Source organism: Fistularia commersonii, chromosome 1 (assembly GCF_037954325.1).
Source record: "Fistularia commersonii isolate RoL2024-O1a breed Wild chromosome 1, RoL_Fcom_v1.0, whole genome shotgun sequence".
NCBI lineage: Eukaryota > Metazoa > Chordata > Actinopteri > Syngnathiformes > Fistulariidae > Fistularia > Fistularia commersonii.
In genome coordinates, this window is record NC_141284.1 from 24,417,597 (window position 1) to 24,439,272 (window position 21,676).

Sequence of the window (21,676 nt, forward strand, 5' to 3'; positions counted from 1 at the left end):
GGAGAACCTGGTTGTGGAGGGCTGTGAAATTAACTGCAACAAAAAAGTTAGCGTTATCTTAAAAAAATGGTTATTTCATTTTAATGTTTCTATTTGACTGACTAATCAGGCCTCATCAAAACATTCTTTTGCACAACTTCACGACCTCCAGCTGTACTTACATCTTTTATCTGTGCAATATTTATATTTATACATTCTCCAGGACAACTTACTCATTTTATTATTTTACTTATTTTACCACCCACATCTCCTGCTGTGCACCTGTTATTTCTATAACCATTCTTTTGTTTGCTTTCTTGTCTTGTTCATTTGGATCTCTATTCTTTATCTGCATAATCTTTTCTATTCTTACTATTTACACACTTTCCACCCTGTTCTGCTGCGGTGACAATTGAATTACGTTAACGTCAAAGTGTGTAACCGAGGGTTTGTGAAAGTCACCTATATTGCGTACAACTACAAATTAATAAATGCGGAGGCTCCAGTTTCTCACGAGGAACGTTCCCCTCTATTTTTTTCCGTCTTCACACCATCACTACCCAACAACCACCACATACCACATTTCCGCTCTCTGTTAAGGCTTCAAAATAAGAGCTCGAGGCATCTACTGTGGTTAGAACTTATAAGAAGAAAAAGTCCAGAAAGATATTGTGGCAAGCCAAACTCCAGAACCATGAAAGGCTCCCAAAGGTCGTTGTGGCCGCAAAGGATTCTGGGGTTCCCGCCGGCCAGTTTCCCCACCACACGCTACAATATGTTACAAAAGTGCTGAAACAGAGAAGCCCTTACATATTCCAGGTTCTTGCATGGCCACATGTCTTCTCTTTTCCTTTCGGCTTTTCCCTTCAGGGGTTCCCTTCTCCAGCTAACCCTATTCTCTGTATCCTCCTCTCTCACAATAATAAGTATTTTCAGCCAATATTGAATTTAGAAACTCTTTATTTTTTTCCTTTTGTTAAATTTTGTATGGATGATTACATACAAAACAATGTAGGTACATTTATATGCACATTAATGATTTCAAAGTTGAAATAGCCAAAAAATTTAAATATTTAAATTACGAATTTTAATTCTGTTCAATTTATATGACACCTACTTGGCCCACGCATAAAAATTAAATAAGAAATGTGGCTCGCCAGCCAAAATAATTTACCATCCCTGGTCTAGACCTCCTGCCTGGCAGCTCCAATTCCAGGATCAATCTACCAATATATTCTCTATCCCTCCTCTGTCCATGACACAACCATCTCCGTCTAGCTTCTCTGACCCTTTCTCCAAAACATCTAACATGTGTTGTCCCTCTGATGGACTCATTCCTGATCCATCCTGGTCGCTCCCAAAGAAAACCTCAACATTCTTACCTCTGCGACCTCCAGCTATGCCTCACGTCTTTTCGTCATTGTTTCTGTTTCTAGTCCATACAGCATCACTAGACTCACCACTGTCTTGCCCACCTTTCCTTTCATTCTGGCTGAAAGTCTTCTATCACATAGTACCCCTGACACTTTTCTCCAACCATTCCAACCTGCTTGGACCCGTCTCTTCACCTCTTTTCCACACTCTCCGTTGCTCTGGACTGTTGACCCTAAGTACCTGATATCCTCCAGCTTCTTGATCTCCACTCCCTGTAGCCTCACCGTTCCACCCGAGTTCCTCTCATTCACACACATATATTCTGTTTTGCTGCGACTAACTTTCATTCCTCTCCTTTCCAGAGCATACCTCCACCTCTCTAGATTTTCCTCAACCTGTTCTCTGCTCTCACTGCAGATCACGATGTCACCTGCAAACATCATGGTCCAAGGAGATTCCTGTCTAACCTCATCTGTCAGCCTGTCCATCACCACTGCAAACAAGAAGGGGCTCACAGCTGATCGCTGATGGAGTCCCACCTCCATCTTGAACTTCTCTATTACCCCTACAGCACACCGCACAACTGTCTCACAGCTAGCATACATGTCCTGCACCAGTCTAACATACTTCTCTGCCACACTAGATTTCCTTATACAATTCCAGAGCTCTTCTCTTGGCACCCTGTCATATACTTTTTCTAGGTCTACAAAAACACAATGCAGCTCCCTCTGGCCTTCTCTGTACTTCTCTATTAGCATTCTCAACGCAAACACTGCATCTGTAGTTCTTGATCTCCACTCTCTGAAGCCTCACCGTTCCACCCGGGTTCCTCTCATTCACACACATAAATCCTGTCGTCATTCCTCTCCTTTCCAAAGCATACCGTCACTTCTCTGGATTTCCTTCAACCTGTTTCCTGCTCTCACTACAAATCAAATAGTCATGTGCAAACATCATGGTCCATGGAGATTCATGTCTAACCTCATCTGTCAGCCTGTCCATCACCATTGCAAACAAGAAGGGTGTACCTCTTTTCCAAACTCTCCATTGCTCTGGACTGTTGACCCTAAGTACTTGAAATCCTCCAACTTCTTGTCTCCCTGTCGCCTCACCGTCCCACCCGGGTTCCTCTCATTGACGCACATATTCTGCACCTCCGAGATGAGGGTTACATGCATTTCCCCAGAAATACCACTAGATGTCAGTCACAACCTCAGATCTGTTTTGTAATACATTACGGAAAGTCATTATGGAAGAGATCAGCATATACTCTTTCACAACCGCCTCATGTGATCCGACTATAGCGCAATTTCCGCGTCATGTGACACCCGTGCGTCGTAAAGCTGCAGCGCGCACACCAAGTGCGCGTCGTGCAAGCGTGTCTTCACGGATACAAACGGAGAGAACAATACACGAATTTCCCGGAGACTTCGCGGGGGCCCAATTGCAGGAGTCATGTAGTTTCGGTTCCGCCCACCGGCCGTCCACGCACTTTCAGGAGGAGCCGTGTCACAACAAGTGCCAGCTCACACGCACTGCTTTGCGCGAAAGCACGATCGGGCTGGAGGAAAACGCTCCTGAGATTCACACCTTTCCTCGGCAGGAATTTAACGTCCGTTCCCTCCCCTGGGGATGATTCCCGAGCAGAGCTTCGCTTCCAGCGGCATCGACAACAGGTGAGGGTTTTTGCAGCCGGAGCTTCACCCAACTCTTCTACTGCAAAGATTTTTAAGCTTATAATACTTTTTTCCCCTCTCTTCCTGCACAGATACAAGCGTATTACATTGATGCATGTTTTCTTTAAAAAAAAAAAAAAAAAAAAATCCGAAGGAGAGTTTCATATACTTTTATTCAATATTCAACTCAGTCAAGTTGCATGAAATATAAATGTGATTTTCTAAAATATTTTTGATTGTATTGAATTATTTGTAACAGCCGAAACCGATACCCCTCACCGCTTGCGTGTCACTCAGCCTCAGCCACAAACTATTATTGCTTACTCTCATATGACTGGATGACATGCTGGTACAAGATGACTGTATTACTAATCTAAGACTTTTTCATGTGGGAAAAGTTCTGTCGGTCCCCCGCGACACAGAGCGTCAGTGTTTGATGTGAGCAGTTTATTTATTTGGTTTGTAAATCCCAGGATGTAAAGTAAGTTTTTCTCCCTCTCAGGATGCAGTCTGTAGGTCTGGCTCTGGAGGAGCTGCTGGTGACGGCACAGAAACAAGACTGTCTGACAGTTGGCATCTATGAATCAGCTAAACTTCTCAATGCGTAAGTCCGCTCTAACTCGATGTCCTGACCGCCGTGCACGGGTTTCCGCACGACTGACGTCGTCGTCCCCCCCGCAGAGACCCAGACAGCGTGGTCCTGTGTGTCCTGGCGGCCGACAACGAGGAGGATGTGGCGCTGCAGATCCACTTCACCCTGCTCCAGTCGTTCTGCTGCGACAGTGGCATCACCATCCTGCGGGTCTCCGGGGTCCAGCGGCTCCAGCAGCTGCTCGGAGCTGTGGATGCCAACAGGAACCAGGAGGAGCATGGAGACCTCCACTGCATGCTGGTTACGGTACGTCGACTCAGCGCAGCGGTCTTCAGTTACATAACAAAAAGGGCAAAGTTGCCAAATGACACATACGAAAATGTTGCAGTCTGTTATTAAGAGATTGATTCTATTGAGTACTTTTGATCCCCTCGGCTTTTTCTGGGGTTTGTATTCTATGCGTGAACTGCAAGCACTTCTCTGTTATCATTTATGTTTGAACATGATATGACGCTGTTATTGTTTCCCTTGCAGAACCCCCAGGCCGACCACTGCAGGCTACAAGAGGTGGGGATCTATTGCCGGGAGAGCCGACGCATGGATCAGTGGGTGCCAGAGCTGGTTCTGCAGGAACGGTGAAATATCAAACACCGGCCAATCCCCGAAGAGCACCGGAGCTCCATCAGGGTTCAGATAAGGATAAACTGAAGCGTCCGTTTCGGCACACGCAGGGATGACCTGGATGAGATGGGCTGACCTGACAAGCAGACACCAGGGACGAGAGAGCACGGCGGAACAGAAGACGAGTCTCTAAAAGCTACAAATTTCACCGAGAAGTACACTTTCCCTCCAGGCCGCACTTTTTGCCGGTTGTCAGTAAACAAAATCTCAGCTTCTAGTTTGCATCCTTCGGCCACATAGTTTCTGTGAGGTGTGGGACCTCAACCAAGCGCACATCCCACTCTCCAGCCGGTATCTGGAAGAGCCGAGCACACTTCTACTAACTGGACAGGAATGTTGCAATGGTGAAACTATGCCCTGCATTCCTTCCATTCTAACATGGGAGAATTCCGTGGAGAGGTGTGTGCATCTGAATGCGCGGTATGCCCGAAACAATACTTGTTTCTGTCTTTAGAAAAGACTGGGCGTGCGACGTGTTCTTCGAATCAGCAGCTGGACCTGCGGAGGAATCGTTTCCATGGAAACTGAAATGGAAATGAGATCCAGTTAAAGTCACAAAGGGCTTACCGGCAAACGGGACTCAGAACGGGATGTGTTTTGGCGAAATGGACATCATGAACTTAGTCATCTTTTGAAAAGATGACATCGCTTCCTCATTTTACCCGAAAGGAAATCAGAAAATCGTGCCTTCCCAATTGCTGATTTATAATTTAGTTGTTTTTGTTTTTTTAAACTGCCATTAAAGAAGTATGGAAAGTGCTAAACAAGGCATCTATTGTATTGATGTTATCTATGATCACAATTTGGGTTCTGTTTATTATGTCAATAAATTATTTCATTCATAAGCGCCTTGAAGAATTTTCTGTTCAGATTTCCAAACAGAGTCACAATTTTGCCATGTGATAACAGTCTTGTAACTACTGCTCAGGTTTGAGTTTAAGTAATGGAAAACACACTTAGTCATCAGCTATGAGGCTTTGCCAGTAGTTTGGGTGTCTAATTCAGGTTTAAACCGTCTTACATGGAACAAGACGAGGTGTTTACAGAAACCTCACGGTTCAAACAGGCAAAACAAGCTGATGCTTGGATGAGCCAACGCTTAACAGGAAAAACCCTGTTGCTGCATTTGCATGCATGTGGTACCAATGTTTTCTTTCAAAGGGCAGCGAAACCTGCAACAGCATACTTACGAAGGGCTAGGGCACGTGCAAATGACTCTGGGTGTAACCTCAGCTGTGGTGCGTTGTGTCCACATGATCAGGTAGCAAGATGTTCCTGCAGGATCATCCCCCTCACCCCCACCCCTGCCTTCCTTCTACCTTGTTTTGCTCGCCAGTCTGCTCTCGGCTCTCACATGTTTGTCCACAGCTCCAAGGAGAGGGAACACTCAGGCACATGGACCTCCCATTTGTTTACTATCAGTCGAACAGGGGCGTGGCTAGCCAAGAGTCTGAAGTCAGATTGGCTGTGGTTTACCCACCCTAATTTTATTGGCTTTAGTTTGAAACTTTCATGAAACTCGTGACTATTTAAGTGTTTTAAAAGGCGCAGATGATCCCAGACAGACTTTTAACAATAACATTCTTCTAAAATGAGGCAAGTGGGAGGCTTTACCTTTGCTTTGTTTGCTGCAGCAAATTTCCCTCTTTGCACTGCATGTCACGTATCCATTTATTCTGAGAACATGTGTGTCCATGCGTGTTTGTGTATCTTTGCCATCAGTGTGAGGAGAAACCCAACCTCCGCTAAGACCACAAATGAAAACACACAAAATGTCATGTAATATGGGAGGCTCCAGGTTGTGTGTATGTTATGTAATCTGCACAAACAAAGGAGACCCGGGGAGAGGATTTTAAGCATAAATAGCCGTGAAACACACACTCATGATGATAATAATAATAATAATAATAGCCAAAATATATTCTTGTTTTCCGGACATCATCTGGATGTCATCTTGCAAATTTGCAAGCTTGTGCATTGCAGAGGGACTGCAGGTACAAACACTGGACTGGAAAAGTCTCCTCAGGAACACAGAGTTCTTGCTAATACATATAATAAACATTAAGTCTATCTGCAGGTCTATAATTACAGCTGCAATACTGTCAACACACAGCACAATTATGATGTCGGGTCTTAACCATATGTAATTAACATATAAGAACACCCCAATTTGGATATAATGGCACTGAGTTCAGTTGAAGCAAACAGGAACGCTTTGAGAAGTTAGAAGTTGGTTTCTCAAGAATGTGGCGTGTGATAAGTGACACGTAAAGTTACCTTGTTTCAGGATCTGAGGTCAAACAAACAAATCCGGGGGTTTCCCTCAGTTACCTTAACTTGTCAGTTTCGACGAACTTGCCACGGGGCGTTTTAAAATGTTGGCAAAAGTTAAAGATTACCACAGTCGGCAGGATTCATCATCCGGGAAGCATAAATTTGCATCAAGTTTTGATCCCGTTTTCGTATGGACTAGAACTACAACTAGAAAAATGACAGAATGACATGTTATTATATCATCTTTTTATTAATGTTATCTACTTCTCAATGTCATCTTTTTTTTTTTAAACAGCAATATCCACAAAATATTAACAGTGTGCAAGAAAACATGAGTTATGGCACATCAGAGAACAGTTACAAAAAATAGATATATTTTCTTCATAATCAATCAAGGCAAAAAGATACATATACCGTACACAGGAGATCCAAACGTAAAAGATGAGTCCCGGGTAGAAGGGCTCGGAACTGATTCATTGATGTTTGATATGATCGTCCACCGGTGAGGAGCCTCAACGCTCCCCACGGATGTACTGTATTTCACCAGGTTTGTCGGTTCTATCTCGAGCCGTGTGATGCACTTTCAGATCCGATAACTCCCGAGACCAGCGTTAAAACATGATACACCACTATAAGGCAGACTAACAATCAACCAATCGGACGAGCTGCCAGCCAAACCATCGATTCAGCTGAGCTGCCTCTGATAAAAAAGCCCAACCAACCATGGAATGATTGAAAAACTGATAAAAGAACGGTTAAAAATAGCATCTGTCGGATGTTTTGCTGGACAACGCTGGAGTGGAATTGTGTATGTGCTGGTGTGTGAACATGTTTGCTATGTATTTCAAATCCTCTGATTGACTTGCATGACACATTCCAGGGATATTCTTAAATACTGCTTTTTCTACTCAGAATACTAACAGCTCAGTTATGCTCTATATTAAATAAATTGCATGGTTGCTTGGAGTGCCCTTTCCAAACTTTTCAGATTCCTCCCCAATTGCTGTTTATTTCCATTTTTTTTTTCTTTCACTTCTCTCTCTAGTCTCACAGACAACATGTAATGCCTTAAAATATTTCGGTAAACAATGTCCTGAATAAATCTTTACCGTTTCACAGAAAACAAACAAACAAAAAAAACAACCTTTCCTTCCATAAAAATGATTTCTTTATCATAAGGAATCGGAACAGAGCGAACGGCGAGGACTGACGATCGTCAAGGTCAGAAAACGGCCCTGAACGACACGACAAAATCTCAGTAGTACATAAGTGTTGTAGTATTTCAGGCTGCAAAAAACCTGCTGCCTCTTGGATCTACGATTTGGCCAAGCGTACAAATGGCTGGGAGTCTCTGCCGGCTGGATTTCAAATGGGATCTGGAGCATCTGCAGGTTAAACTTAAATGAGGGCTGTTCAGTAAAATGCTGGATGTGAGCGACCGCATTAACGCAATCACAACCGTCGCGGGTTTGCTGACTGTCGTCCGCTTTGGAGACCCTCAGCATTGATGAACATCGATAAAACAGGTCTCTGTTCCTCTCTGGCTCCGTCTTCCAGTACAATCCGGCAACTCCACTTCTAATCATGAGACCACTACATGGTCTTCGGCCGATGATGAAATGATCACATGGTTGCATGCAATTGTCCCTGCGTTCGGCCCGAGTCCTTCATTTCTCTATGGCCGTCACTGCTAGCCGGTCACATTATCTCTGTTTCAACCAGAACTGGTCATACAATTATTACTGCGCCAACACCGGCCGATTAATAGCACCCTTGTTGTGCTACTGTAGGGGGACCAGACTTGGGCCCAGAAAAATAGTGTACACCCGGGCTGTATTTTACTCCTTCTATCAGCAGAGGCTGCTGCTGCTTCTGCTGCTGCTGCTCGGCAAAATTGCAACACGTTGCTTTTACTTTCAGCTTTTTGTTTTTGTCAGGCTTTGTTGGCTTTGGAAGGAACGGCTTGAACCCTTTCTGCCCCGATTCTTGTCTCGATGCTCAGAAAAGGCTAACCAGCTGCAGGCTGTAGCTTTCAATTGCAAACGCTAACATCAAAATGGGATCAATTTCCTCATCTTAGGGCTCATTTATACTTTGGCTTCAGCTCATTATGGACCCTTGACTGTAGCTGACTCAACAGCTGTGAGCATTTCCCCGTGGCATGGCTGCGATGCACTGCGATTACACCACTGAAACCCTTTTCAGCAGCAAAGCTTTCATGCCAGTTTGTTGAGATTTTCCTTTTTGGGTGTGTAATTTAAAACAATGATGGCTCAAAGGTAGCTCATCCATTTGGAATTCAACGTTAATAAGTACTGCAAAAGTAAGACTATTGCGATGGCAAAAGGAGAAACTCACACTCGAGTGTTGTGTCTGGATTGTCACCATGTGCGGTTGAATTAAAGTTGCACAGGTACGCAAACTTGCCCCATCGCAACAGAGCTACCTCACTCCATAACGTTTAATTCAAATTATTTCTCTATGTCTATGAGGTTTAATATGTATTGGTTTGACAACATTTATGGTCGACTGCTGTTGAGGCTCTCATTGGTCAATACATTAAGATAGCGTCCTCTTAACAAGATCATTGTAACTATTTTTACTAGTTCTGATCAAGCCTTTAACTTGAAAAAAGGGTTAGAGGTCGTAAATGCTGGTCCATCTCACACGGTCACATGACCGCACCACCTTTCAGACTCATCCTGACCCGGAATTGCATGGTTGCTGCTCTGTAATGTGACACTGCACCGCAGGCTCTGTGAGTTCTTACTCACTGTGTTTCTCACACACATGCCTACACAAACCACACACACGAGCCTCCATTTTCTCTCCTCCACCTACTTCTGCCAAATCATCCTTTTCAGCTAACGAATCCTCGCTACCGACACACACACCCCCACACACACACACACACACGCGTAAATACACACTCACCCTCGGCCCTCTATGGCCTTCGTCCAGATCCTGCCCTCCCTGTACTTTGGGAACAGCCTGATCTCTCTCTGTTTGGAAAAGAGGTAAGACAATGATTTATATGAGGAAGTGAGAAAAAGGTGACATTTATCTTAATTGCAAAAATATAACTGGCTATTAAGCTTGAATTTCTTTGAGCGAATCCTTATTATATCTGAATAAAAGCGCATATCGTGGCTCGCATGTTTCAACACGTAAGCCATTTTGGAAGATAGCAATTAAATACTAGATACCCAACAGGCAATCACTATATTTTCAATTACTTTCTTTTGTACCATGATCCCATTTGGATGTCAGTCATTAAAGGGAAAGGTGATGATATTGCACATTAAAAAGACAAAAATACCCAATGACTTCAAACTTGGTTGAAGTGGGTCTTTCTATATGATCTGGTTCAAAAACCTCGAGTAATTCAGCTGAGGTTTAAACACAAAAGTCCAGTTATGGGTCACACACACTGAACATTTTTATTTTTATTTATTCTTCTTCAAGACTCCATCCACATGTCTAGAGACACATAAAAAAATTCTGATAAATATTTGATGAGGATTATTGGGATAAAATCTTTAAAACACTACTTTCTACTTTCTTTTTCTCTGCGTATTAGAAATTCATGAAAATATGAATAGGTGGATTGTTGGCGTTCACTTCAGCAAAGTCCCCGTGTCTGGAACCTGGTGAAGTTTCCACATCATCACTACTCTTTAGAGAATACTGGATTGAAAAAAAAACAAAAATCTTCTAAGATATAAATGATGCCACAAATTCCACCCAGATCTCTGTCTCTTGAAATCTAAAATGTTTTCAAAAATAGTGAAAAACAGCACACTGCACAATGTCAGTATTCAGGACAGGATGAGATAAGACATTTTTCTTGGATGGCAAATTTAGGATAAATCATTTTCTAAAGCACCATCAGTTACTTTTCATGGAAGTTGATGATAAGGAGGAAAAAAAAAAAGTAGAATATCATCAGCCAAATAAACATTCGTACGAGTCACACTCACTCACACCCGCACATAAGGTGTGGACTCATCAAGACGCAGAACTGCCTCCGTAACACTTTGGATTCCCACGCGCCAGTGTGGCGGGTGGGTTTCAATTTATTGGCGATTTGAAAAGCGGAGAAGCGGCGAGTTCACCTTTCACATTCCCGCTAGCAGCCGTCCGGCTCTGTCACTGCATGTCAACCAAAGCTTCAGCTGAACGCTTGAACGTCTGTCTCAGACCACAAATCCCTGTTTACCTCTCATATCTGGCAACCAAAAAGCAGAGGAGTTATTTTGTTTTGCATGTACAGTCGTCAATGTTTTTGTTATTGTGCTAGTTGTTGTCTGTTGCCCGCCAAAACCGCTTGACAAAAAGAAAAGGAGGGAGAAGAAAAATAAAAATGGGCTGCACAGGTGTTAAAAGAAAAGATGGCAGGTCGGTTCCTCCCACAGGACTGAGGTCTGATGTTGATTCATCCTCTGACAAGATATGATCCTAAATATCACAGCTTTCTGTCTTACATTATATCACACATCTTCAGGTGTTTATTTAGATCTGGGGTGAAAACCAACCTCCGCAGGTCTTTAAAACCCCCAAAATAACCATGTAAAAAAAAAAAAAAAAAAAAGAGGAATAAGACAGACGGAATCATGTCTGATGAAGAATACTAAAAAAAAATTCCACAGAGCAGAATCTGTGTTTAGAATTTGTATCTTACAAACACTGTACAGGGTAATACTCAACTGACCAGGTTCTATGAACTCCATAGAAGAAGACAAATTAACCCAAAACAGCTACTCTTCAACTTATCACTTCGGCACGTCAGAAAGAAAGTTTGTACACTTAGTTTGTTTCTCTTCGCTTGATCCCTTCTCTCCCCATCGTCAGTTTATACAATCAAGCTTGTTTGTTTGCTTGTTTTCAGAGAGAAGGAGCGCTGTGAAGAAGTGGTGGAACGGAAACCCAAAGGGGACGCCCGGCTCCTTACTGCAACCGAAGAGAGCTGTTTGAGCCAGATAACAGTTATTTTGATTTAAAAAGAAAAAAGGTGAAACCAAAATCATTTAGATAAATAAAAGAAATAACACTAAGACACCTTAATCTATTGAAGATCTTTCTGTCGGTAAAGATAAAAACTTTGAAAAGTCAAAGACCAGTGGTGATGTTAGGCAGGGGGCAATTTCGTTTAAAGTTTTGGATGTCTTCTTTTTTCTCAGTCTTCCCTCTGCCCGCCTGAATTCTTGGATGTGATCGGTCTGTGACCTCACCCTCTCTCAGGTTAAAGCACAGGGAGGCTTGACGCACAGTAGAGAAACCATTGCTTGGAATCCCAGCAGGTATCTGCTTAGGAATTATATCTGGCTAATCAAACATATCACTAATTCAGCTTCTTAGCCAGGGGCAACACCTATGTCAAAAGTACTGCAAAACAATTAAAAAAAATGTACAATATCATCTATCTGTTCAGTAATGTTCTCAACAAAATATCAAAACTTACATTAAGGTCACTAACCAGTATTTCTTAAGAAAATTGCAGTAAACGTCTGGGATTAATAGCTTAGGTTCGTTGTAGAGCAGTTCACTATATTCCCCTCGTTCTGTAGATGCAGATCTGTAGTTCGTGTCTGTCAGAGACAGCGGCTTTGTGTACCGCCACGGAAAAAACGAATCCGTGACGGCAGATCGGCATCTAGAGACGACTCTCTATACAGGTTGGCACAGCTGGAGGTTTGGCCGAAGGCCGCAGACAGCCAAGGTGAGGCCGCAGGCAGAGACGGTCTGTTGAAACAGGTTTGGGTGGGAACATGCTAGCCTGATAAAGGCAAAGGCAAGTTGCTCCGAAATGATTTTGCACAGGCGGGTTCCAGAGCGAAGCTGTCACACCTGGTGGATTTTTTTTGTTGGGTTTTTTTTTTTAGAACTCCCAGAAACAAAAAAAGCATTAACCAAGCTTAAAATTAGACACCAGGTCGTGTCTAGCACGGTGAGCCCGAGCACCTACTGACTTTTCTGTTGCCCACATGCATCCTCCCACTCCCTGCCTTTGGCAAAGCTGTCCATCCTTTACCCCGGCCGTTATTTCATGTCAAAAAGGATAAATATCCTAATTTAAGTCCAGATCCCTTTTCAAGTTACACTGACACTATTAATTTACCAGCATGTATGAACATTACCGAAGCACCTTGGGTCATCCTCTGAATTACTGATCTCAGCCACTGTGAGCTCACCATAACTGCCTCCTCCCTCTAGCTGCGGGTTATGGCGCTTTTCCAGAGTGGCTATTAAGGGAGTGTGTGTGTGTGTGTGTGTGTGTGTGTGTGTGTGTGTGTGTGTATTTTGGATGTAGAGAAAAGAGGCCCATTTGATAGAGCCGGGCTGCTTGAAGTGTGTGTATGTGTGTGTCTGGGGAGCAGTTTAGTTACTGAATGTGTCTGTTGGTGTGTGTGTGTAAGCGCATAAATGCGTGCTTATGTGTGTTTATGAGCGAGGGGGGCGAGGAACAGAGGAAGGCTATAGGATGATACAGGGTTTCTTGTCCTTGAAAGGATTTTCGGAGGTGGGCACCCCGACCAGCAGAGGGTCGCTACGAGCGTGTTGCTCACAGTAACTCATCAAGTCTGCAGCGGCTTTAGACACCTGGCAGGTGGGGGTAATAGATGAGGAGGAGAATCGAGGGCAACAGGAAGAAGAGGGGCAGAGGAAAAAGAAGGCAGGAAAACGGGGGAATAACAGTCAGATATGGATAAAGAATCACATAAACACAAATGTGTGCAGATAATGGTAAACTAGCACGGGTCGGATGAGGAAGGCATTAATAAGAGGATATTTAGTAGCCCTGTTGAATATCATACGTGTCACAATATCTGCCCGGTGTACAAAATCTGAGGCAAATTGCGTGCAAAAAGACTGTGTGGATTCTACATATAGTGCAAGAGGAGCAGTTTAATTACATTTTATACGCATGCTGAAAAAAAAAAAAATCTTAGTACATAAGATCGTGTTTGTGAAATTTTTTTCTAACCTGGTCATTGGGTCACCATTTAGTTTTTTTTGCCCGCATCCTTTTTCAGACTTTCAGATAAATTCTTGTTCATCTTCTCTTAATTTCTTTCAAAATGTTCAAAGTGATTGCTTAAGGGTTTGATTATGTCACCTAAACATCATTTCAAAAGAAAAATGAGTTTGCTCAACCATTAAGGAAAATGTGGTCCAACCTTGATGCGTTCAATTCCTGCCTCAATCCTCAGCTGTTCCACCAGTTTTCTGGCCTGGGCGATATTATTAGTGGCAGACATACTGATCCATCAGAATCCACCAACACAGGAGAAAACTGGAAAGGAGAGAAAGAGCATGAGCTGAAAATGATTGATGATTTCATCATATAACTTGAGCATTTATCAATTTTTACCTAAATGAGCATTTCATAAGCAATGCTTGAAGAACATGCATGATCTATACATTGAGAAATAATGCGTAACCTCTGGGCAATCTAAGGTTTCAGATGAACCACCTGGATGTTTTTGGACTTTGTGAGGAAAACGAAGAACCCGGAGGACACCGAAGCAGACACGGGGAAGACATAGAGACACGGAAGGGCCGGCTGTCGGGATCAGAATTTGCTCGTTGCGGTGAGGCGGTGCCATGGCGCCCTTAAATAAACCCTTGATAAATGTGAATGAAACATTTTCACTTTTCTATTGACTACCCACGTGCTACTTTAACTTAATATAGCCTTGATTATTGTCTGCTTTCATAGGCATTTTTTTGCAATGAATGAATAAATAAATAAATAAATACACACATATATGTGATCCATCAAATTCATAGAAATACTTCAAAGAAAAGTAGGAGTTTAAGAAACACTTTTTTTTAGTTGATCTGTTACTTCATGAATGAATAGCAAGGGTTCATTAAGGAGAAGTTCTGGCATCAGAAGCGAGGCCACATTAATTCCAATAATGAAAGCTGCTCACTGGAGCATGGAGCCAAAGAAGTCCTACTTCTCCCGCACATCCTCCCTGATTGTGCGGCCAATTGAACAAGTACACTGGGGACTTCTCGGCCACCTTGTAGTTCCTCTAAACTTTGTGAGTTTAATTGGACCAAATGGATCAAATCATGATAGCTAAATGGATATTTTGCAGGGGTCCAGATGCTCAAAACAATGAATCAATGAAACACTTTTTTCATCCTGCATAAGTGATTTGGGCCACCGTGCATCACGTAGAGTGCTGTAATAAATCACTCGTGCCTTCATATCACATTTGCTTCAAAGTGTAACCATTTTTCTTCCAAGGGAACAATGCTATCTTTCAATCCCAAGTGACATCATCCAATAATCTAAGTGAAAAGATAGTTTAGTTAAAGTAACACTATAGCAGAAGAGAAACAAACTGGGTTGCTGCCTCATGCAGCAATGTTTGTTTGCATGTTGGTAAACTACTTGTTAATCTTTTTAATGCTGGACTGAAGGTTGCTGCATATCTTCAGCTCTAGATGAGCCGTTTTATGACCAGCGTTCTAAAAAGTGATGTTGCCTATCAGTATTTACATGCAACAATCTATTTGGATTGTGCAACACATTACATGTATCAATATTAGATTTTTCATCAAAGCAGCAACAGTAAACACATTTTGCCAAAAAAATGAAGTTAATCCTTAAAATGCTGAGCAACCCGCTACTCAGACGGTTGACCTTTTAACTTCAGCAGCTCCCCAGCTCAGCTTCTGTCTGAGAAACACATTATTCCATATTGTCCTAATGAAGTCAGATAATCCTTTAAAAACATAGAATTTATACATAAAATACCCCGAAACAATTTTTGTGTAATTACATGCCATTTTATAACATTTTTGTAGAGAAGTGATATTTCATTATTTTTCTCTTTTCATTTCATTAACTATTTTGATTTCATAACATCTGCCTGTTCAAGTGTGTTTTAGCTTTGCTGTGTCAGTTCTGTAAGTTTAATCGGTAAAATGTTGAATACAAATGAATCCTTATCAAGCAGAAAAGATTATATAGGTTGGTTTCTCTAAGGACACACATTCCCTGAATTCTTTCTATTAAGTAGGAAACATTTTAGAATATTTTAATAGAATATTTTATTTTATATATATTCATAATAATAATAAATAAATCATATGATATGCATTTTTAATATTTAATAGAATATTTCAATCATCTACAATGCATGGTTACCATTAAGGTATAACAAATAGATGAATTGCGCCCCGGATAAGCGACATGATATCAACATTGCACTGATGTATGAACGGAAACAAACTTTACATCGTTAAGGTTTGTCGAGGACACCGTGGGGCCTTTTCTGCAGAGTTATAGCACTGCCCTGAGGAATTTTTGAGGAAGTGCAACACTCGTGAGAAAATTGTCTTTTTTTCCCCAGTATATTTTGTTATTCAATTCCATTAGACTTTTGGTTAAACTGTATTTTTGTGTTTCTGTTTTCTTTAATAGAGAGAGAGAGAGAAAAGTGTGATTGAAAAGAGTAAAGTGTTACCTGTACGACAGTGTGCAGACAGGACGCTCTCTGGACACAGTTGTGACTGGATGGAGCAGATGAACGATGGGAAAAGCGTCACCGGATCACAGCAGAGCAGGACAGTCGGTGAGCTCACATCGGCTTGTTTCTGCGCAAAAGAGGAACAGGCGAAGCGACTTCAGTCATAGTCCATTATTGTGCAACGAGTACAACAGAGGAAGAGGGGGTTAGGCAGATCGAGATTTCTTAACTGTTTTAAAAAGTTCAGGTTAAGGTTAAGACCTCCATGATTTGAAGAGAATTTCTTGAGAAGCGAAGTCCTTTTCCGGTTACCTCGAGCAAAATTTCCGGTGACTTAGAACTAATTTCCAGATTATTTGTTTCACTTTGTTTTGTGTTTCACATATTTTCAGGTCATTTCTAGCTTGGTTTTGGGTTATTTCCTTTCACAAGAATAAAGTAACTCATTACTTTACTGTTGCAAGGTTTTAGTTCAGGTTAAGGACGATTCTTACTTGCTTTTTATTTAGCCTCTGGATCATTTGAAGGAACTGCTTATCATTTTTCAAGTAATTGTAGACATTTATGATTAAAGGATGGATTATGCAGTCTTATGTGTTACTTGAATACATGTGTTCTCTTTCTCTTTTCAAATTTGTGTTTATCTTCAGGAATTGTCCGATTAGTTTCAAATTAAGGCGACTTGTTCTAATTCATACCATTCTAGATTATGATGTCAGTGACTGATTAAAAAGTAAATTCTGTGATTCAGATCTTTAAAATGCTGGAGATCACTGGGTTGTACAGGCAAATCATTTCACAGCTTACCGTGTTTCCTTTAAGTTTTGAACACCTGCATATGTATTAAGTTACGTGTTGTTTTAGCATTTGTCATCACATATTCATTTTTTTCAGAAATGGCCTCTAACTCTGGAATGACTTTGTCTTGTAGGAAACCACGTTAAGATGATCAGAAGCTATTAAGGCTGAAAATATTGTATATTTATGAGCTCATCCTATAACTATAAGAACCTGCACTTCCCACCTCCTCAGCACAGACTGGAAGTTCACCAGGCGGGAGTCGCAGGTAGCAACCAGGGTGTATCACCAAAACACAGCTCATATTTTCCTCACGTACACGCTACCATCATCATGTTACAACCCTGTCTCTCACTGCGCCTCTCTGTCTGCCGCCCTCTCCCTCTCTCCTGGGACGAGAGTCCTGCTTTAATTACTCCTCCAGTGTGGAGTGGCTCAGAGATTCAGGTCCATAATTAGGGCTTTTGAGTGAGTGTGTGTGTGTGTGTGTGTGTGTGTGTGTGTGTGTGTGTGTGCCAGGTATTCCTCATGATGAGGGAACCTAATTACGTTTGTCTATACACTTGCTCAGGCTCACCACCCATTTGGGTGCAAAAAAAAAAATAATAATGTCAGCAATCTAAGCTTTTGTGAAAACTGGAGTTTTTGCAATTAACGCGCGTGCAGGTTTGGATGAGGGTTGGCTAGGTAATGTTTTGTTTTTATGCAACGCAGACCTGGAATAAACTCCCCGATGATGTAAGACAAGCTACTAACTCTGACCAGTGTCATGTCAAAGCTAAAATTCTTCTTTCTTCATGACCGGTCGGTGAACAAAGCTTGGTCCTGCATGTCTGCTGTACTGAGGAGCAATCTTGCAAAACATGCTTTTCATCCGTTCAAGGCAATTGCATGCAAAGCTAAATAGTTCAATTTAATATCTTGATTGTTTCCATGTTTGATTTCCATTGTTTTTGAGAACAGTTAGAGAGAAGAATTAAATAAGTGTCAGCAAGAATGAAAGGAAAGGTATAAGACAAAGGCGGTGAGGCCAGCGACGCGGTTTTGGTTTACAGACAGCGACGCTTCGGAAAAGACAGGAGGCAGAGATGGATGTAGCGGAGATGAAGATGTTGAGGTTCTCTTTGGGAGTGAGGAAGATGAATAGGGTGAGGACTGAGACCATCATAGAGACAAAACATGTCGGATGTTTTGACTGGGATGGTTTGGACGTGGACAGAGGGCGGATAGTGAAGATCTGGGTAGAAGGATGCGGACGTTGGAAGACCAGAGAGGAGATTAATGGAAAGAGGATGTGAAGTAAATAGGTTTGAGAGAGGAGGATGGAGAGGAGAGGGTTAGATGGAGGCCGGTGATTGGCTGTGGCAAGACAAGCTATCTTTGAATTAATGATTGTCCCATAATGTACTCCGCATCTGCATCCCAAACTCAACTCCCATGTGTTGACTGGTTCATTACTATCAAGGGTCCCTTCAACACGTGATCTTCTAAATCACGCAAACAGACCAACACGGCTATTGATTTCATGCATTTCATTAGCTTCATCGCCAGCGCCGACCAAATAAACAACAGTTTTCCATCCAAAACTGCAACAGGGCCACATACAGATTAAGCCTAATCTGTGAAGAGACTGAATTCACTGTGAAGGTCCTGCATTCAGAAATCCACCTAATCCAGGACTGGCGGGAAAAACAGGAACTCAGTCCAGGAAAGCATCTGTTCATTACTCGCAGTTCGCGCAACAGGAGAACATCAACAACGCCAGATATTAACTCTGTCCATGGTCAAAACACACTTCAAGCTACAGCTCGGAAAAAAATGACCACAGCAGGAGTTGACACAGGACTGCAGGCCTCAGCGAGGGTGATGTTTGGTTTGCTTCTCGCTGCAGGATGTTGAGAATTGAGGGGGGGGGTCGAAAATCACCCAAAGTGACACCTTCACCCATATTTTGCCATCTTTTGCACTCTTTTGTGCAAGCATGTTTTGAATAGGCTGTGATTTATTCAGCCTGTTGATCCCCCCTCCCCCAAACTTCCTGTTACAGCTCAAAACAAAACAAAACAAAAATAAATATTAAAAAAACAAACAAAAAAAAACAGCATAGACGTGGACACTTTCACCACAATAAAAGAATTTACATCCACCTGCCCCCAGGATCACAAACACGCAGAGCTGGACGAGCCCCGCGCACCGGCGCTTTGAAGACGCGCGCAGAAAAAAAAGAAAGAAATAAATAATGTTTATATAAATAAATAAGCGAGCATCAATCCGTATTGATCCCCGCAGCCTGTGCGCGCAGGCAGGGGCCTGCAGTGGGAGCCATGTCCTCCTCCGCGGCCCCGCCGGCTGCACCGCCGTGTGAAAACACAATGCGGGCATTTTGATGGATAGAACAGCATGTCCTCTCTCTCTCTCTCTTTTTTCTTTCCTTCTCTCCTCCGTGGCTATCCATACGCAGACGCGCACACAAGCGCACACACACACATACGCAGACCTTGTGCATTTCCAAGCCAGATCTAATTTTCCTGCGGGCGGAGAGCGGACGGGCTCCGGGTCCTGCAAAAAAAAAAACAGGCCGTGAGGAGGAGCGGCGGGGCGGCGAGGCGGAGGGGCGGCGGGGCGGAGGGGGGCCCTTCCGTCGACGGAACCGGGGAGGAGCGTGTCGTTACGTCCCGCTCTCATACAAAACACACACGACCTACTTCAGCATTTTTTTTTTTTTACAAATCCATTTTTTTCATCTTTTTTTTTTTTTTTGGTGGGTTCTTCTCGGGTTTCACTGGAAGGGGTTTTATCACTGACCCCCCCCCCCTCCTTCCCAGACCCCGGTCCTCCCCACCCTCTCTGCCGGCAAAGGGCTGGGGAAATCCGGATTCGTGACACTGGTGAAGCCCCCCTCCTCCCTCCGCTTCCTCCCTCCCTCCCTCTCTCCCTCCACCTCCATCCCCACCCCCCACCCCCCTCTGTCCGCCGCAGCCGCCCTCGGTTACGAGAAGCCCGGGTTGGCAAACGACAACACGCCGGGAAGGGACAAAAAATAGCCGAATGTCTCCAAAACTCACCTCCGAATGCGCCGAATTGGTGATTTAAAGGGACAGATCCGCCGCCGCTCCCTCACCCTCCGTGCTCCCTTCGCTCCCCGTCTTTACCGAGCCAAACGCCTCCCCCTCCGTTACCAGCGTGTCTGTCCACTCCTCCGCTCCCCCTCCCTCTCTTCCTCCCTTCCTCCCGCCCTCCTTCTCCCCTCCTTCCATCCGACCCGGTGACAGAGAGACGGGGGCTCCCGGTTTTCGGATTTAACCTGAACGCATCCTCCGAGAGAGGGAGAGAGGGAGAGAGAGAGAGAGAGAGAGAGAGAGAGACAGAGAGAGTTTCCCCCATCGTGATGATGGGAAAAATATTAATGCAAAAATGGGGATTTGCAAGGAATGGCTTTACTTAAAGATATATTTTGGGTATATTTTTTGTGTTTGCGAAACTTGAACCTTGAACCTTCCACCCTCAGAGAAAATGGAAGTTTGCAAATTCTAGTTTTCTGATTCTGATTCTGAAACCTTTAATTTTACCCCCTCCATAAACGTAAAAAAAATCGGGTAATGTGGTTGAATTCTTTATCATTTAACAGTCTATATATCTTTTTTTTTTTTCTTACTAAAAGATTTTTTTGGGGGGTATGAAACTAATTTTTGCATTCAGTATGGATATAAGAGAGAGTTTCCCCCATCGTGATGATGGAAAAATATTAATGCAAAAATGGGGATTTGCAAAGAGTGGCTTTACTTAAATATATATTTTGGGTATATTTTTTGTGTTTGCGAAACTTTTTTTGCATTCAATATGAGCCTTCCACATTCAGAGAAAATTGAAGTTTGCAAATTCTAGTTTTTTTAATTCTGATTCTGAAACCTCTAATTTTACCCCCTACATAAACATAAAAAAGATATAGGGTAATGTGGTTGAATTCTCTATTATTGAATAGTCTAAATATCATCTTTATATTCTTACTTTAGGATTTTTTTTGTGTGTGTGAAACTATTTTTGCATTCAATATGGATATACGAGAGAGAGAGAGTTTCCCCCATTGTGATGATGGAAAAATATTAATACAAAAATGGGGATTTGCAAAGAATGGCTTTACCTAGATATAAATTCTGGGTATACAGTTATTTGTGTGTGTGAAACTTTATTTTTGCATTCAATATGAACGTTCAATCTTCAGAGAAAATGGAAGTTTGCAAATTCTAGTTTTCTGATTCTGATTCTGAAACCTCTAATTTTACCCCCTCCATAAACATAAAAAAAAATTGGGTAATGTGGTTGAATTCTTTATTATTTAATAGTCTCTCTCTCTCTCTCTCTCTCTCTCTCTCTCTCTCTCTCTCTCTCTCTCTCTCTCTCTCTCTCTCTCTCTATATATATATATATATATATATATATATATATACATATATATATATATATATATTTTATTCTTACTTTAAGATTTTTTGGGGAGGTGTGAAACTTTATTTTTGCATTCAATATGGATATGCGAGGGAGAGAGTTTCCCCCATCGTGATGGTGGGAAAAATATAAATACAAAAATTGGGATTTGCAAGGAATGGCTTTACTTTAATATAAATTCTGTGTATACATTTTTTTTTATGTGTGTGAAAAAATTTATTTTTGCATTCAATATGAACCTTCAACCTTCTCTTGCAAATTTTTTTTTCTAAATAATTCTCTTGCTGATATTTTTTTCCTAAGTAATTCTCTCGCTGATTTTCTATTTTTTTTCTAACACACCTTCCCTCTACTTTTTTCTCCATTTT

The 21,676-nt window shown here is 42.3% G+C and overlaps 2 protein-coding genes and 1 long non-coding RNA gene across 5 annotated transcripts; 1 reads left to right on the forward strand and 2 right to left on the reverse strand.

Annotated features, from left to right (window-relative positions):
* Positions 1-2,681: 2,681 nt before the first annotated feature.
* Positions 2,682-4,473, forward strand: LOC147237925 (growth arrest and DNA damage-inducible protein GADD45 beta-like). Its single transcript, XM_086156081.1, has 4 exons — positions 2,682-3,029; positions 3,532-3,633; positions 3,711-3,927; positions 4,156-4,473. The coding sequence occupies exons 1-4, from the start codon at positions 2,986-2,988 to the stop codon at positions 4,258-4,260; spliced, it is 468 nt and encodes a 155-aa protein (XP_086012207.1). The 5' UTR covers positions 2,682-2,985; the 3' UTR covers positions 4,261-4,473.
* LOC147237926 (uncharacterized) lies at positions 3,184-5,826 on the reverse strand. Its single transcript, XR_015106876.1, has 2 exons — positions 5,493-5,826; positions 3,184-4,826 (listed from the first exon to the last, which is right to left on the reverse strand). It is a non-coding gene; the product is annotated as an uncharacterized LOC147237926 (long non-coding RNA).
* A 5,885-nt stretch (positions 5,827-11,711) lies between these two features.
* Positions 11,712-20,063, reverse strand: LOC147237927 (guanine nucleotide-binding protein G(I)/G(S)/G(O) subunit gamma-7). 3 transcript variants are annotated; one of them, XM_086156112.1, is made up of 5 exons: positions 19,928-20,058; positions 19,360-19,421; positions 16,062-16,191; positions 13,755-13,870; positions 11,712-13,176 (listed from the first exon to the last, which is right to left on the reverse strand). In XM_086156112.1, the coding sequence occupies exons 4-5, from the start codon at positions 13,833-13,835 to the stop codon at positions 13,051-13,053; spliced, it is 207 nt and encodes a 68-aa protein (XP_086012238.1). In that variant the 5' UTR covers positions 13,836-13,870; positions 16,062-16,191; positions 19,360-19,421; positions 19,928-20,058; the 3' UTR covers positions 11,712-13,050. The 3 variants fall into 3 exon arrangements, with proteins under 3 accessions (XP_086012238.1, XP_086012244.1, XP_086012253.1); XM_086156118.1 differs by lacking the exon at positions 19,360-19,421 and having other exon boundaries at positions 19,928-20,063; XM_086156127.1 differs by lacking the exon at positions 19,928-20,058 and having other exon boundaries at positions 19,360-19,464.
* Between the last annotated feature and the right edge of the window lie 1,613 nt (positions 20,064-21,676).